Source organism: Lepus europaeus, chromosome 5 (genome assembly GCF_033115175.1).
Source record: "Lepus europaeus isolate LE1 chromosome 5, mLepTim1.pri, whole genome shotgun sequence".
Classification (NCBI taxonomy): Eukaryota; Metazoa; Chordata; class Mammalia; order Lagomorpha; family Leporidae; genus Lepus; species Lepus europaeus.
This window is the reverse complement of record NC_084831.1, coordinates 94,247,304-94,259,401: the sequence shown is the minus strand read 5'-3', so window position 1 is coordinate 94,259,401 and position 12,098 is coordinate 94,247,304. Positions and strand designations below refer to the sequence as shown.

Below are 12,098 nucleotides of genomic sequence, written 5' to 3'. Positions count from 1 at the left end.
TATTTCTAATTCTTATGATTTTTATCCCTAGAATTGGCTCTGTTCCTAAAAGCTAAATGTACCAAAATTTTTGGTATTGATTTCTAGTTTTACTGAATTATGGTAGGAAAGATGCTTGGTATAATTTCTATTTTTTAAAAATTTGTTGAGACTATTTTTGTGACCTATGTGTATGATCTATCCTGGAGAACTTTTCCTGTGCTGTTTGGAAGAATGTGTATGTTGCCACTTTTGGATGGAAAGTCTTATAGATGCCTGTTAATTGATCTAGGGTGCAATTTAATTCTACTCTATTACAATAGTAAATCATTTCATTGTATTCTCATGAGGTTTGTTAAGTTTCTTTATTTTTTTATTTTTTTGACAGGCAGAGTGAGAGAGAGCGAGAGCGAGAGAGAAAGGTTTTCCTTTTTGCTGTTGGTTCACCCTCCAATGGCCGCTGCGGCCGGCGCATCGCGCTGATCTGAAGCCAGGAGCCAGATGCTTCTCCTGGTCTCCCATGTGGGTGCAGGGCCCAAGCACTTGGGCCATCTTCCACTGCCTTCCCGGGCCATAGCAGAGAGCTGGCCTGGAAGAGGGGCAACCAGGATAGAATCCGGCGCCCCAACAGGGACTAGAACCCGGTGTGCCGGCGCTGCAAGGCGGAGGATTAGCCTCTTAAGCCATGGCACCGGCTGCTAAATTTCTTTAAAACAGCTATTTTAAATTCTTATGAGTTTTTTTTTTTTTTTTTTGACAAGCAGAGTTAGACAGTGAGAGAGAGAAAGAGTGAGAGAGACAGAGAGAAAGGTCTTCCTTCCGTTGGTTCACTTCCCAAGTGGCTGCTATGGCTGGCGCGTCGCCCGGCGCCTATCCGAAGCCAGGAGCCAAGTGCTTCCTCCTGGCCTCCCATGCGGGTGCAGGGCCCAAGCACTTGGGCTGTCCTCTACTGCCTTCCCAGGCTACAGCAGAGCTGGACTTGAAGAGGAGCAACCGGGACAGAATCGGCGCCCCAACGGGCACTAGAACCCGGGGTGCCGGCACCACAGGTGGAGGATTAGCCTAGTGAGCCACAGTGCCGGCATTCTTATGAGCTTTTAATAATGTCAGATCCAAGGTAGTTGGTTTCTGGAACCTTGTTCAGTGATGACACGGTTTCCTGAGAATTCTTTGTGCTTGTTTGTGTGTGATGTCATATAAGCTTAGAAGGATTCGCCCCCCCCTCCCCCCCCCCCATTCTTCCTATCTTCGCTTCTTTGTGGCAGTCCTTTCAGAAATTCTAAGCAGTCCATTTATTTGCTCTAGGCCTATGGACTTTTCTGCAAATTCGGCACGAGGTGGCGCTCTAAATTGAGGTTTGCCACAACTCCCCCACTAGCACACTGACAATGTCTCTGTGATGCCCAGAGCTCAGATGTATCTCAAATCCACAGATGCTGTGATACTCACAATAGATCAAGGAGGTGTCAAAAAAGGATAATCCTTCCCCACAAGCCCCACACTCAGTCCTTTGGCTACCAGCACTGCAATGATAGATCATACCTGGAGCACATAGCCCACCCAGACCAACACAGCATGGGGGTAGGTCCAAAGTCTAAAATCTATGGTCTGCTGCTGAAATGGACTCACAGCTTGCGGCCACTGCAACTAGCTAGAAGTGATGTTGGCTGGCATTTAAGTTTGACCAGCTGGAACCATAGGACTTTATTAGGTACTAGAACAAGTCGAGTTTCCTCTCACAGGAACTGGCTCAGAGACAAGGACTACTAGGATCTGCCCGATGTTGTTTTGTTCCAGCAGCAGAGTCTCAAGTCAAGTCCTATGGTTCTTTACCATCTTCCTAAGTGTTGGACCTCTCAGTTGCAGAGATGCCCACTTGCTCGGGAGGACGCCCAAAGATCCAGACTCCAGACCAGTTGATGCAAAAAGCACGAGGTTTTTATTGAACGTTTGCGCAAACGGGCCCCCACCTCAGGCAGTGAGGAGCCCTGAGCGGCAGTTTCACACAGGTTATATAGGCAACGAATTAGCATATTCCTAATGCGCATGCATAGGATTGGTCAGTTCAGAGGGACCATTAGCATATGGAATGCAGTGGCAACACGGGATTGGCTGGTTCGGAGGGACAATTAGCATATGGAATGCAGTGGCAACACGGGATTGGCTGGTTCGGAGGGACAATTAGCATGCTGAGGAGAGTGCTGAGGGAACCAGCTGAGGAGAATGCTGAGGAGAGTGCTGAGGGAACCAGCTGAGGAGAATGCTGAGGAGAGTGCTGAGGGAACCAGCTGAGGAGAATGCTGAGGAGAGTGCTGAGGAGAGTGCTGAGGGAACCAGCTGAGGAGAATGCTGAGGAGAGTGCTGAGGAGAGTGCTGAGGGAACCAGCTGAGGAGAATGCTGAGGAGAGTGGCAGCTCTGCTCTGGGCATGCCTAGAGGTTCTCTGAAGGGGATTGACTTTTCCTTCCCAGAGAACGTCCTGCCCGCTGGACTCTGGGGATCATCTAACCTCTTAAGAAGCCCCTGATATCTGCCCAGGCCTAGTTTCTTGTCCCTCTCCCCCATAAGGGTCCTTCATTCCCTCCTTTTCTTTTTGCAAAGATTTTAATCCTAAAATCTATTGGACCGGCCTGGGGAGAACCTGCCTCACTGGAGGGAGGGAACTCTGTTCTTGCTGGACTGGGTTGGGTTCCACGTTAACAATTGTGGAGCATGGGGATTGGAAAAACAATGGGGAAAGGCCAGGAACATCATAAATATTAAACAGTTTTTGAAAGTCTTAGCTTGAGTGGGTTCTGAGTGCGCTGGAGCTTCCATTTGGCTGGTCTATCCGGATCCTCGGGGCCCTGGGGAGGTGGTGCTCGCTTCACGTGTGAGGCGTGGACCCAAGCAGCGATTCCGTCGACCTTGAGAGCGGTGGGAGTTGTCAACAGCACAGTGAAGGGGCCTTTCCACCGGGGCTCTAGAGTCTTAGATTGGTGCCTTCGGACATACACAGCATCACCGATTTGGAAAGGATGTGGGATGGTTGTCGTCTCGGGTTGGTAGGCTGCTGCAAGAGGTTTCCAGACCTGGTTCTGGATGATCTGGAGCGCTCTCAACTGGGCCTGTAATTTAGGGGCATCGGCAACGGAGTCACTGGCAAGGTCAAGCAAGCCTGCTACTGGTGGGGGCCCTCCATAAAGGATTTCGTATGGTGTCAGCCCGCAATGAGAGGGCGTGTTTCGGACCCGGAACAACACCATAGGGAGGAGTTGGACCCAGTCTTTAACACCAGTCTCCAACGCTAATTTGGTCAAGGTCTCTTTAATTGTTCTGTTCATTCTTTCTACCTGTCCTGAACTTTGGGGTCTATAGGCACAGTGCAATTTCCAATTTATGCCTAATGCTTTGGCCACCAACTGACTTACCTGGGAGACAAACGCTGGGCCATTGTCGGACCCGATTACCTTAGGCAAGCCGAACCGGGGGAAGATCTCCTCTATGATCTTCTTGACGACCACCCGGGCGGTTTCCCGTTTTGTGGGGAATGCCTCAGTTCATCCGGAGAAGGTGTCTACAAAAACTAGAAGATACTTATTCCCATAACTGCCCGGCCTTATCTCAGTGAAATCGACCTCCCAGTTGATTCCTGGTCGGTCTCCTCTTACCCTAGCTCCCTCCGGGAGCTTGAGGTGTCTGGCATTTACCTTGGCACACGGAACACAGGATTCAGTCACCTGCTGGACTAAAGAATCAAGTCCGGGGATGTAATAAGACTGCCTATCTTCCTGTAAGGCTGCTTTTAGCTTTTTGTGTCCCAAATGAGTCCATTGATGGAGGCTGGTAATTATTTCTTTAGCCAATTGGTGTGGCAGGACTATTTTCTCTCCGAGCCTCCAAACCCTTATTTGTTCATCATACTCTGCACCGAGCCGCTGGATTGTATCTAAGTCTTGGTCCGAATAGAGGAAAGGTGGTTCCCTCGATACTTGGGTGGGCTCAATTGTCTTTAACGGGAGCACCTGTTGGCTCAGGGCTGCCGCCCTAGCGGCCTCGTCTGCCATCCTGTTTCCCCTTGCTACGGGGTCGTCTCCTCGTTGGTGCCCGGGGCAATGAATTATACTCAACATTTTGGGCAGGAACAGGGCCTGTAGAAGATCTAGGATTTCCTGCTTATTTTTAATGTCCTTGCCTGCTGAGGTTAAGAGGCCCCTTAGCCGGTATATCTCCCCATGTACATGGGCAGTGGCGAAAGCATACCGACTGTCTGTGTAAATGTTGACCTTTTTGTCTTGTGCCAGTTTTAAAGCTTGAGTTAAGGCTATGAGCTCGGCTTTTTGAGCAGAAGTTCCAGGCTTTAAGGCACTTGACCAGATAACAGTTTTTCCATCCACCACCGCTGCCCCAGCCCTCCGCTCACCGTTCTGTAGAAAGCTGCTCCCATCCGTGAACCAGGTCATTTCGGCATCCGGCAGAGGCTGGTCGGTTAGGTCTTTTCGGGTGCCGTGGGCCTCAGCCAGGATTTGGTGACAGTTATGGATTACCTGGGCCTGGGGCCCCAGTTCCGGGAGCAGGGTGGCCGGGTTTAAAGAGGTGGCAGTCCCAAACCGGACCCGCTCTGAGTTTAATAACATAGTCTGGTAATGAGTTATCCGAGCATTTGAGAGCCACCGATCTGGTGGCTGGCGGATAACTGTCTCCACAGCATGAGGTGCCACTATGGTGAGAGGTTGGCCTAGAGTCAATTTATCCGAGTCTTTCACCAGAACTGCCACGGCCGCTATCATGCGGAGGCACGGAGGCCAGCCGGCCGCTACATTGTCTAGCTTTTTTGAAAAGTATGCCACCGGCTTTTTCCAGGGTCCAAGCATTTGTGTTAGCACTCCCTTCGCCACTCCCTTATTCTCATCCACGTATAATGTGAAGGGCTTGGTCATATCAGGGAGGCTCAGGGCTGGGGCTGACAATAGGGCCTTTTTCGCGGAGGCTCGATAGCCCAATTCCCCCAGTCTCTGTAGCAGGGCCCCGGTACCTTTTAGGCAGTCCTGCTCAGTTTCAGCGGCAAGGAGGAGGTCGTCCACATATTGCAGGAGGACCAGGTCCGGATGGTTGACTCGGAAGTCGGCCAAATCTAGGTGCAGAGCTTCGTCAAACAAGGTAGGCGAGTTTTTAAATCCTTGGGGCAACCTTGTCCAGGTGAGTTGTCCTGAAAACCCGGTCTCTGGGTCTTTCCACTCAAAAGCAAAGATGGATTGGCTCTGAGGGCTCAGTCTTAAACAAAAGAATGCATCTTTTAGATCTAACACAGTGTACCATACGTGGGTCGGAGGCAAGGTACTTAGCAGATTGTAGGGGTTGGGCACTGTGGGATGCATATCCTCCGTTCTCCTGTTAACCTCCCGCAAGTCCTGTACCGGGCGGTAGTCACCCGTACCAGGCTTCTTTACTGGTAGTAGGGGGGTGTTCCAAGGTGAACGACAAGGTTTTAAAATGCCTAGGTGTAACAGTCTCTGGATATGTGGCCGGATACCTTCCTTAGGTTCCTTGCCCATCGGATATTGACGAACTGACACGGGAATGGCCGTGGGCTTCAGATCTATGATCAAGGGAGGCCGGTTGACGGCCAGCCCTATTCCCGCAGTCTCTGCCCAGGCCTGAGGAAAATCTGTGAGCCATTTGGGGTCCAGGGGAGCCATGGTGGACGAGGGCCTCTCGAATAATCGGTGTTCGTCCTCCAAGCGTAGTGTTAATACTTGGAGGGGCCGCCCTCCTGAGTCTGTGATGGTAGCTCCTTTCTCATGGAAGTGAATTTGGGCTCCTACCTTCGAGAGTAGGTCCCTGCCCAGGAGGGGGTAGGGGCAGTCTGGCACTAGTAAGAACGAGTGTGTCACAAGTCCTGTACTTAACTGGACCTCTCGATTGGTTGTCCAGCGATATAACTTCCCTCCAGTTGCCCCCTGAACCCAGGAAGTCTTGGAGCTTAAAGGCCCTATTTCTGAAGTCAGTACCGAGTGCTGGGCTCCCGTGTCAATCAGGAAGGTTACCGGTCTGCCCCCCACTTCAAGGGTTATCCTGGGCTCAGGGGGGGGCTCCTGGCCCTGACTCACCTAGTCGTCTTCTTCCAGGGACAGGATTGGAACTGGTCTCTTCTTTGGTCCCTGTGTTTTCTTCGGGCAGTCTTTGACCCAGTGTCCTCTTTCTTTACAATAGGCACATTGATCTCTTTCCACCCGAGGCTTTCGTTTGTCTCCCAAGTCCCTATTCTGTCCTGGTCTACTCCTTTCTGTATCCTGCACTACGGTGGCCAAAATTCTACTAAGCTCTCGATTACGTCTTTTGTCTCTTTTGTCTTCCCTTTCCTCCTGCTCCTTGCGGATCCTTTCCTCCTTCTCCTCTTGGGTCTCCCTTTTGTTGTAAATCTTTTCTGCCTGCTTCATTAAATCTTGTATAGTATACCCCTGAAGCCCCTCTAGCCGCTGCAATTTATTGCGGATGTCCGGCGCTGACTGTCCTATAAAGGACATGATTACATCTCCCTGCCGGTCCTCTGCCAGGGGGTCAAACGGGGTGTACATACGGTAGGCTTCCATTAATCTTTCTAGGAAGCCTGCCGGCGTTTCCTCAGCCCCCTGTACTACTGCACGTACCTTGGCCAAATTGGTGGGGCGCTTTCCAGCCCCTCTGAGACCCGCAAGGAGAATCTGGCGGTAAAGACGAAGTCGCTCCCTACCAGCAACGGTGGTGTAGTCCCAATCAGGACGGGTTGAGGGAAACGCCTCGTCGATTTCGTTTGGCAGTAGGGTCGGTCGGCCATCTGCTCCAGGGACGTTTTTCCGTGCCTCAAGGTAGACACGCTGCTTTTCCTCAGTAGTGAGGAGGGTCTGCAGAAGCTGCTGACAATCATCCCAGGTGGGCTGATGAGTCAATAAAATTGACTCGACCAGCCCAGTCAGAGCCTGGGGGTCCTGAGAGAAAGAGGGGTTATGGGTTTTCCAATTGTAAAGATCGGAAGCAGAAAATGGCCAGTACTGCATCTGGCCAGCCACCGAGCGAAGAGGAAAAGCCTGCGAAGTCCAGACGCTTCCCGAGCCCCCTGCCTGCCCCCGACGGAGGCGCAGGCGGCTGGAGGGCGGGGAAGGCACTAAGACTTCTTCCCCTGCCCTCGTGGAATCAGGGGATGGTGCAGAAGGTTGCACATCCCGCTCTGGTTGTTGTGGGGGTTCCTGCGGGGGAGCAGGCTGGCCGGGAAGATAGGGTGGGGGAGAGTCAAAGAGCAGAAAGTCCTGATCAGCCGGAAGAACCGGTGGCTTGTCAGGTTTTGGATCTCGAATCTCCTTCAGAGGGTATAGGGAGGAGGTTGGCACAACCGAGATAGGAGGAGGGGGTATCGGGGAGGAAGGTATCAAAGGAGTTGGGGATGGCCGAGGAAGGGGTAACGGGGTCCGTATGGGCTCCGTCGGGAAGGAGAAGGGTTCTATCCAGGGAGGGGGGTTACGTGAAAGATCCTCCCACGTGGTAATGTAGGGCACCTGATCAGGGTGTCCATTGGATCCTGGCTGAAAGACTCGCGCCTTAATCTGTAAAATAATATCGAGGTTAAAAGTGCCGTTCCTTGGCCAGCCGACCTCGAAGGCCGGCCACTCTGAGGAACAGAATTTTGCCCATTGTTTCCTTTTAACCTCCACTGAGAGGTGGCGCGCGCGTTCTCGAACGTCCTTCCAGTGATCTAGAATGAGACTTAAAGGGGTGGTTATTTGTTGACCCATGTGTGCAAGGATTTCAGCCCAAACAAAAAGAACAGCCAAAGCACAGACATATACAGTAAGCAAGACAAACCACATGGCTAGGACAAATCGAACGCTATTGCGCTATTTTTGGGAGCGGCTGCCTGACCAGCCCTCCCCGGGAAGGAGGGAGACTTGGTCTCCGACCCACCTCCAGACCACCCCGGGAGCGTCTTCCGGGGGAACGGACCGAGGGTTTCCCCTACTGGTCTCACAGACCAGAGTATCCTCCGGGGAACGGACCAGGGGTTGCTGGGCACGCCTGCCTCCCCCACTGGTCTCACAGAGTCAGGTACTGGCCAGTCAGAACACTCAAGACGAAGAACAACAAACAGAAAACACTTAATTATACCTCCAACTGGTCCGCAGAGAATGGGTCTGAGGGCGACCTAAAATCCCCGTACGGGCCACCAAATGTTGGACCTCTCAGTTGCAGAGATGCCCACTTGCTCGGGAGGACGCCCAAAGATCCAGACTCCAGACCAGTTGATGCAAAAAGCACGAGGTTTTTATTGAACGTTTGCGCAAACGGGCCCCCACCTCAGGCAGTGAGGAGCCCCGAGCGGCAGTTTCACACAGGTTATATAGGCAACGAATTAGCATATTCCTAATGCGCATGCATAGGATTGGTCAGTTCAGAGGGACCATTAGCATATGGAATGCAGTGGCAACACGGGATTGGCTGGTTCGGAGGGACAATTAGCATATGGAATGCAGTGGCAACACGGGATTGGCTGGTTCGGAGGGACAATTAGCATGCTGAGGAGAGTGCTGAGGGAACCAGCTGAGGAGAATGCTGAGGAGAGTGCTGAGGGAACCAGCTGAGGAGAATGCTGAGGAGAATGCTGAGGAGAGTGCTGAGGGAACCAGCTGAGGAGAATGCTGAGGAGAGTGCTGAGGAGAGTGCTGAGGGAACCAGCTGAGGAGAATGCTGAGGAGAGTGGCAGCTCTGCTCTGGGCATGCCTAGAGGTTCTCTGAAGGGGATTGACTTTTCCTTCCCAGAGAACGTCCTGCCCGCTGGACTCTGGGGAACATCTAACCTCTTAAGAAGCCCCTGATATCTGCCCAGGCCTAGTTTCTTGTCCCTCTCCCCCATAAGGGTCCTTCATAAGGATGGAGAAAGGGTGAAAAAGGCAGCCCCTTGGCTGTTCAGGTTGGCACTAAACCAAGACACACCTGGGTCTAGTCGGCAGCCCTGCACAACCCAAGGGGTACAAACCAGGTCCATGTGAGGTTAGCATACCAGGACAAGTCTATCCAATAAGGATGCAGTTCTCCCCCTGATGCCAGGACAAACCTTACCTGCAGGTTGTGGCCTACAGGTGAGAGGATGGGGATAGAGGCCTTTGGGTTGTATCTGGCACCGGCTCTCATAGCAGCAGCCTGGGTCTGAGCTCCAAGGCAAGGTTCTAAGTTTCCTTTCCTGTCTTGCTCCCCAGTAACTGGAGTTTTACTCTGCTGTCTTTTGGAGGTTGGGGGAGAGGTGGTACAGGCAGCCCCTTAGCCACCTGAGTCAGGACAGTCATAAAACTGAGTTTACAGGGGCCGGTGCTATGGCACAGTGGGATAAACCACTGCCTGCAGTGCTGACGTCCCATAGGGTGCTTGTTCAAACCCTGGCTGCCCCACTTCTGACCCAGCTTCCTGCTAATGACCTGGGAAAGCAGCAGAGGATGGCCCAAGACCTTGGGTCCCTTCACCCATTTGGGAGACCTGGAAAAGGTCCTGGCTCCTTGCAGCCATTTGGGGAGTCCACCAACAGATGGAAGATCTCTCTCTCTTTATCTCTCCTTCTATCTCTGTAACTCAGCATTTCACATAAATAAATCTTTAAAAATAAAAAAACCCAAGTCTGTAGGTATTCTCATGTTAGTACTGGTGCTAGATTCAAGTCTAAGGTCTGGATTTAATTCCCTCTCCCTCTCCCAAGAGGGAGGTGAGATGTCTATCCATGCTGTGTTTTTTGGAACCGGGGGATAGGTGAAGTGGGCAACTTTCTTTTCTGCTTTATTCAATATGTCTTTTCTTATTGTGTACTAAAAACAGGCACTGTGATTTCTCACTTGGCCTCCAAGGCTCTTGCAAAGGCAACTTGGTGTATTCATAGTTTTTCAGATTTGTGTCTCTCTGGACAGAGATCACTTGAGTGTCTTACTCAGCTGCCATCTTACTCTGCTGTTCTAATCTTGATGGCTTACTTCATTTAGAAAACAATTAACAACTGGTAGAGCTGATGACAGAGATGATGTAAATAAATCGTCAGGCACTAAGATTCTGTCAATAGGAATAAATAGACTCTTTGGAAAATTAATAGTTTATTCAGGGCAGGATGTGAGTGACCTAGGCCTGGGAAACACAAGCTCAGTGACTTTTATGAGTCTTGAGAAGTGTTCCAAAGTGTCCAAATTCCAGTCATATTTATCTATTCAATGACAGTAAATTCCATTTGTCATTCCATAAGGAATATACACTGGCTTGGCCTGGAAAGATGGGCTTTAGGTAAGTTGAAGGCAATTGCTCATAGGTATTTTCTTCTCTTTTTCATCTTTCTTCCTATTTTTCTCAAGGCTTTTTTGTTTATTTTAAAGTCAGAGCTACAGAGATATATATAGAGAAACATCCTTTACCCACTGTTCACTCCTCAAATGGCCACAACAGCTGGAACTGGTCCAGGCTGAAGCCAAGAGCCAGGAGCCTCATCCAGTCTCCCACCTGGGTGGCCGGGGCCCAAACATTTGGGCCATCTTCTTTCTAAGGCCGTTATCAGGGAGCTGAATCAGAAGTGGAGCAGCCAGGACACAAACCGCACCCATATGGGATGCTGGCATAGCAGCCAGCAGCTTTACCTACTATGGCACAATGCCAGTCCCGATGTTACTTTTTTTAGACCATGATTGGTTATAAACATGTTCAGGGACAAGGTAGACTGAAAAGATGGAACTGATTCATTTTAAGAAGGAAATTTCTTGGAATAAATAAGGAAGGTAAAAGAACGGGTTACATAAAGTTGCTCCAGATGGCTAAGATGAAACAGATCCTATGTACACATCACCCAAGTCAAATTGTCCTGGTGGGTAAGATCAGTAACTTTGTCCAGACACACCTCAGATAGGTCTCAGTAGGTGTTTCTCTTGAATGCTCTGTAGGCTTTTTTAGGGGCAGTTTGTTCTTAATTCAATACAAATAACTATTATTTTTAAATTGGAGTTTCCCAATACAATTCTCAACCACTAGATGCTTACTCTGGGAGAAAAAGAAAGCCTTTTGTCACACAGGTTTTGTAAAGCCTGGAGCTTGGTTATTTTGAAAATACATTTTCTCTAAATAGATGAAATTTTGACAAATTTTTCATTTCACTGGAGGTTTTTTTTTTTTTTTGGGGGGGGGGGACTATTACTAAATAAAGCCCTATGGTAATGTGAACATTCCTTGATGTGAAATATCTTCTTTACTAATGTGATTTTCTAGTAGCTTACATTGTGAACATTCACTTAGAAAAACCTGTTTTCCTCTTAAGCTCAGCAATCTGTTAAAACTTACTCACCTTGATTTGAGTATGAACCACTTTACTACAATCCCTCCTGCCGTGTTGAACATGCCTGCTCTTGAGTGGCTGGACATGGGAAGCAACAGACTTGAACAACTTCCTGATACTATAGAAAGGTAAAGTAAGTACCTTTTTATGCTACAAGGAACTTCTTGAAACTATCTATGAAAAATGAGAACAAACTAAACAACAGGGCTCCCATGCATAATCAATTACAGTAGATCCATTTAGTTCTAAATATGCTGTTTCAACAAAAACTTATTATTACTTATTCCAAGTAAATTCATTTTGGTGAGGAAAAACTGGCTGACTTCAAGAAATGAACAAGAATATGCCAGAACAATTTAACATTGCCATAACAATAACATTATGAACTTTACAAACTGATGAAGAAACTTACAGAGATGTAGCTAAATTGTCCAAGGTCACAGTTTTAAGCAGGCAAGCCGAAGTTTGCATATTGGCAGTTAGCCCAGCCAGAGTCCACGCTGTTAGTCACCATATTGAGTGCCTTGTCCTAAATGGGCATATTTATTATTTCTGATTTTTCACCTAAGAAACTAACTCAGATGAATATTTAAGTTTTTTTAAATTGTAGCTGGCGCTGTGGCACAGCGGGTTAAAGCCCTGGCCTGAAGCGCTGGCATTCCATATGGGCAACAGTTCAAGACCTGGCTGCTCCACTTCTGATCCAGCTCTCTGCTATGGCCTGGGAAAGCAGTAGAAGATGGCCCAAGTGCTTGGACTCCTGCACCTGTGCGGGAGACCCACAAGAAGCCCCTGGCTTCAGACTGGCACAGCTCCAG

General features: G+C 49.6%; 2 protein-coding genes across 2 annotated transcripts in view; one reads left to right on the top strand and one right to left on the bottom strand.

Moving 5' to 3' along the window:
- LRRC39 (leucine rich repeat containing 39) overlaps positions 1-12,098 on the top strand; it is a 65,206-nt gene that overhangs the window by 30,484 nt on the left and 22,624 nt on the right. Inside the window, exon 8 of the mRNA XM_062191822.1 lies at positions 11,263-11,408. Within this exon, the coding sequence (XP_062047806.1) occupies positions 11,263-11,408 (146 nt within the window). The remainder of the gene's footprint in view (positions 1-11,262; positions 11,409-12,098) is intronic.
- LOC133760501 (uncharacterized) lies at positions 3,307-7,027 on the bottom strand (the record flags this gene model as incomplete). Its single annotated transcript, XM_062193035.1, has 2 exons — positions 3,307-3,310; positions 6,123-7,027. Coding segments are annotated over 2 exons (909 nt in total), but the record flags the coding sequence as incomplete, so codon positions are not given.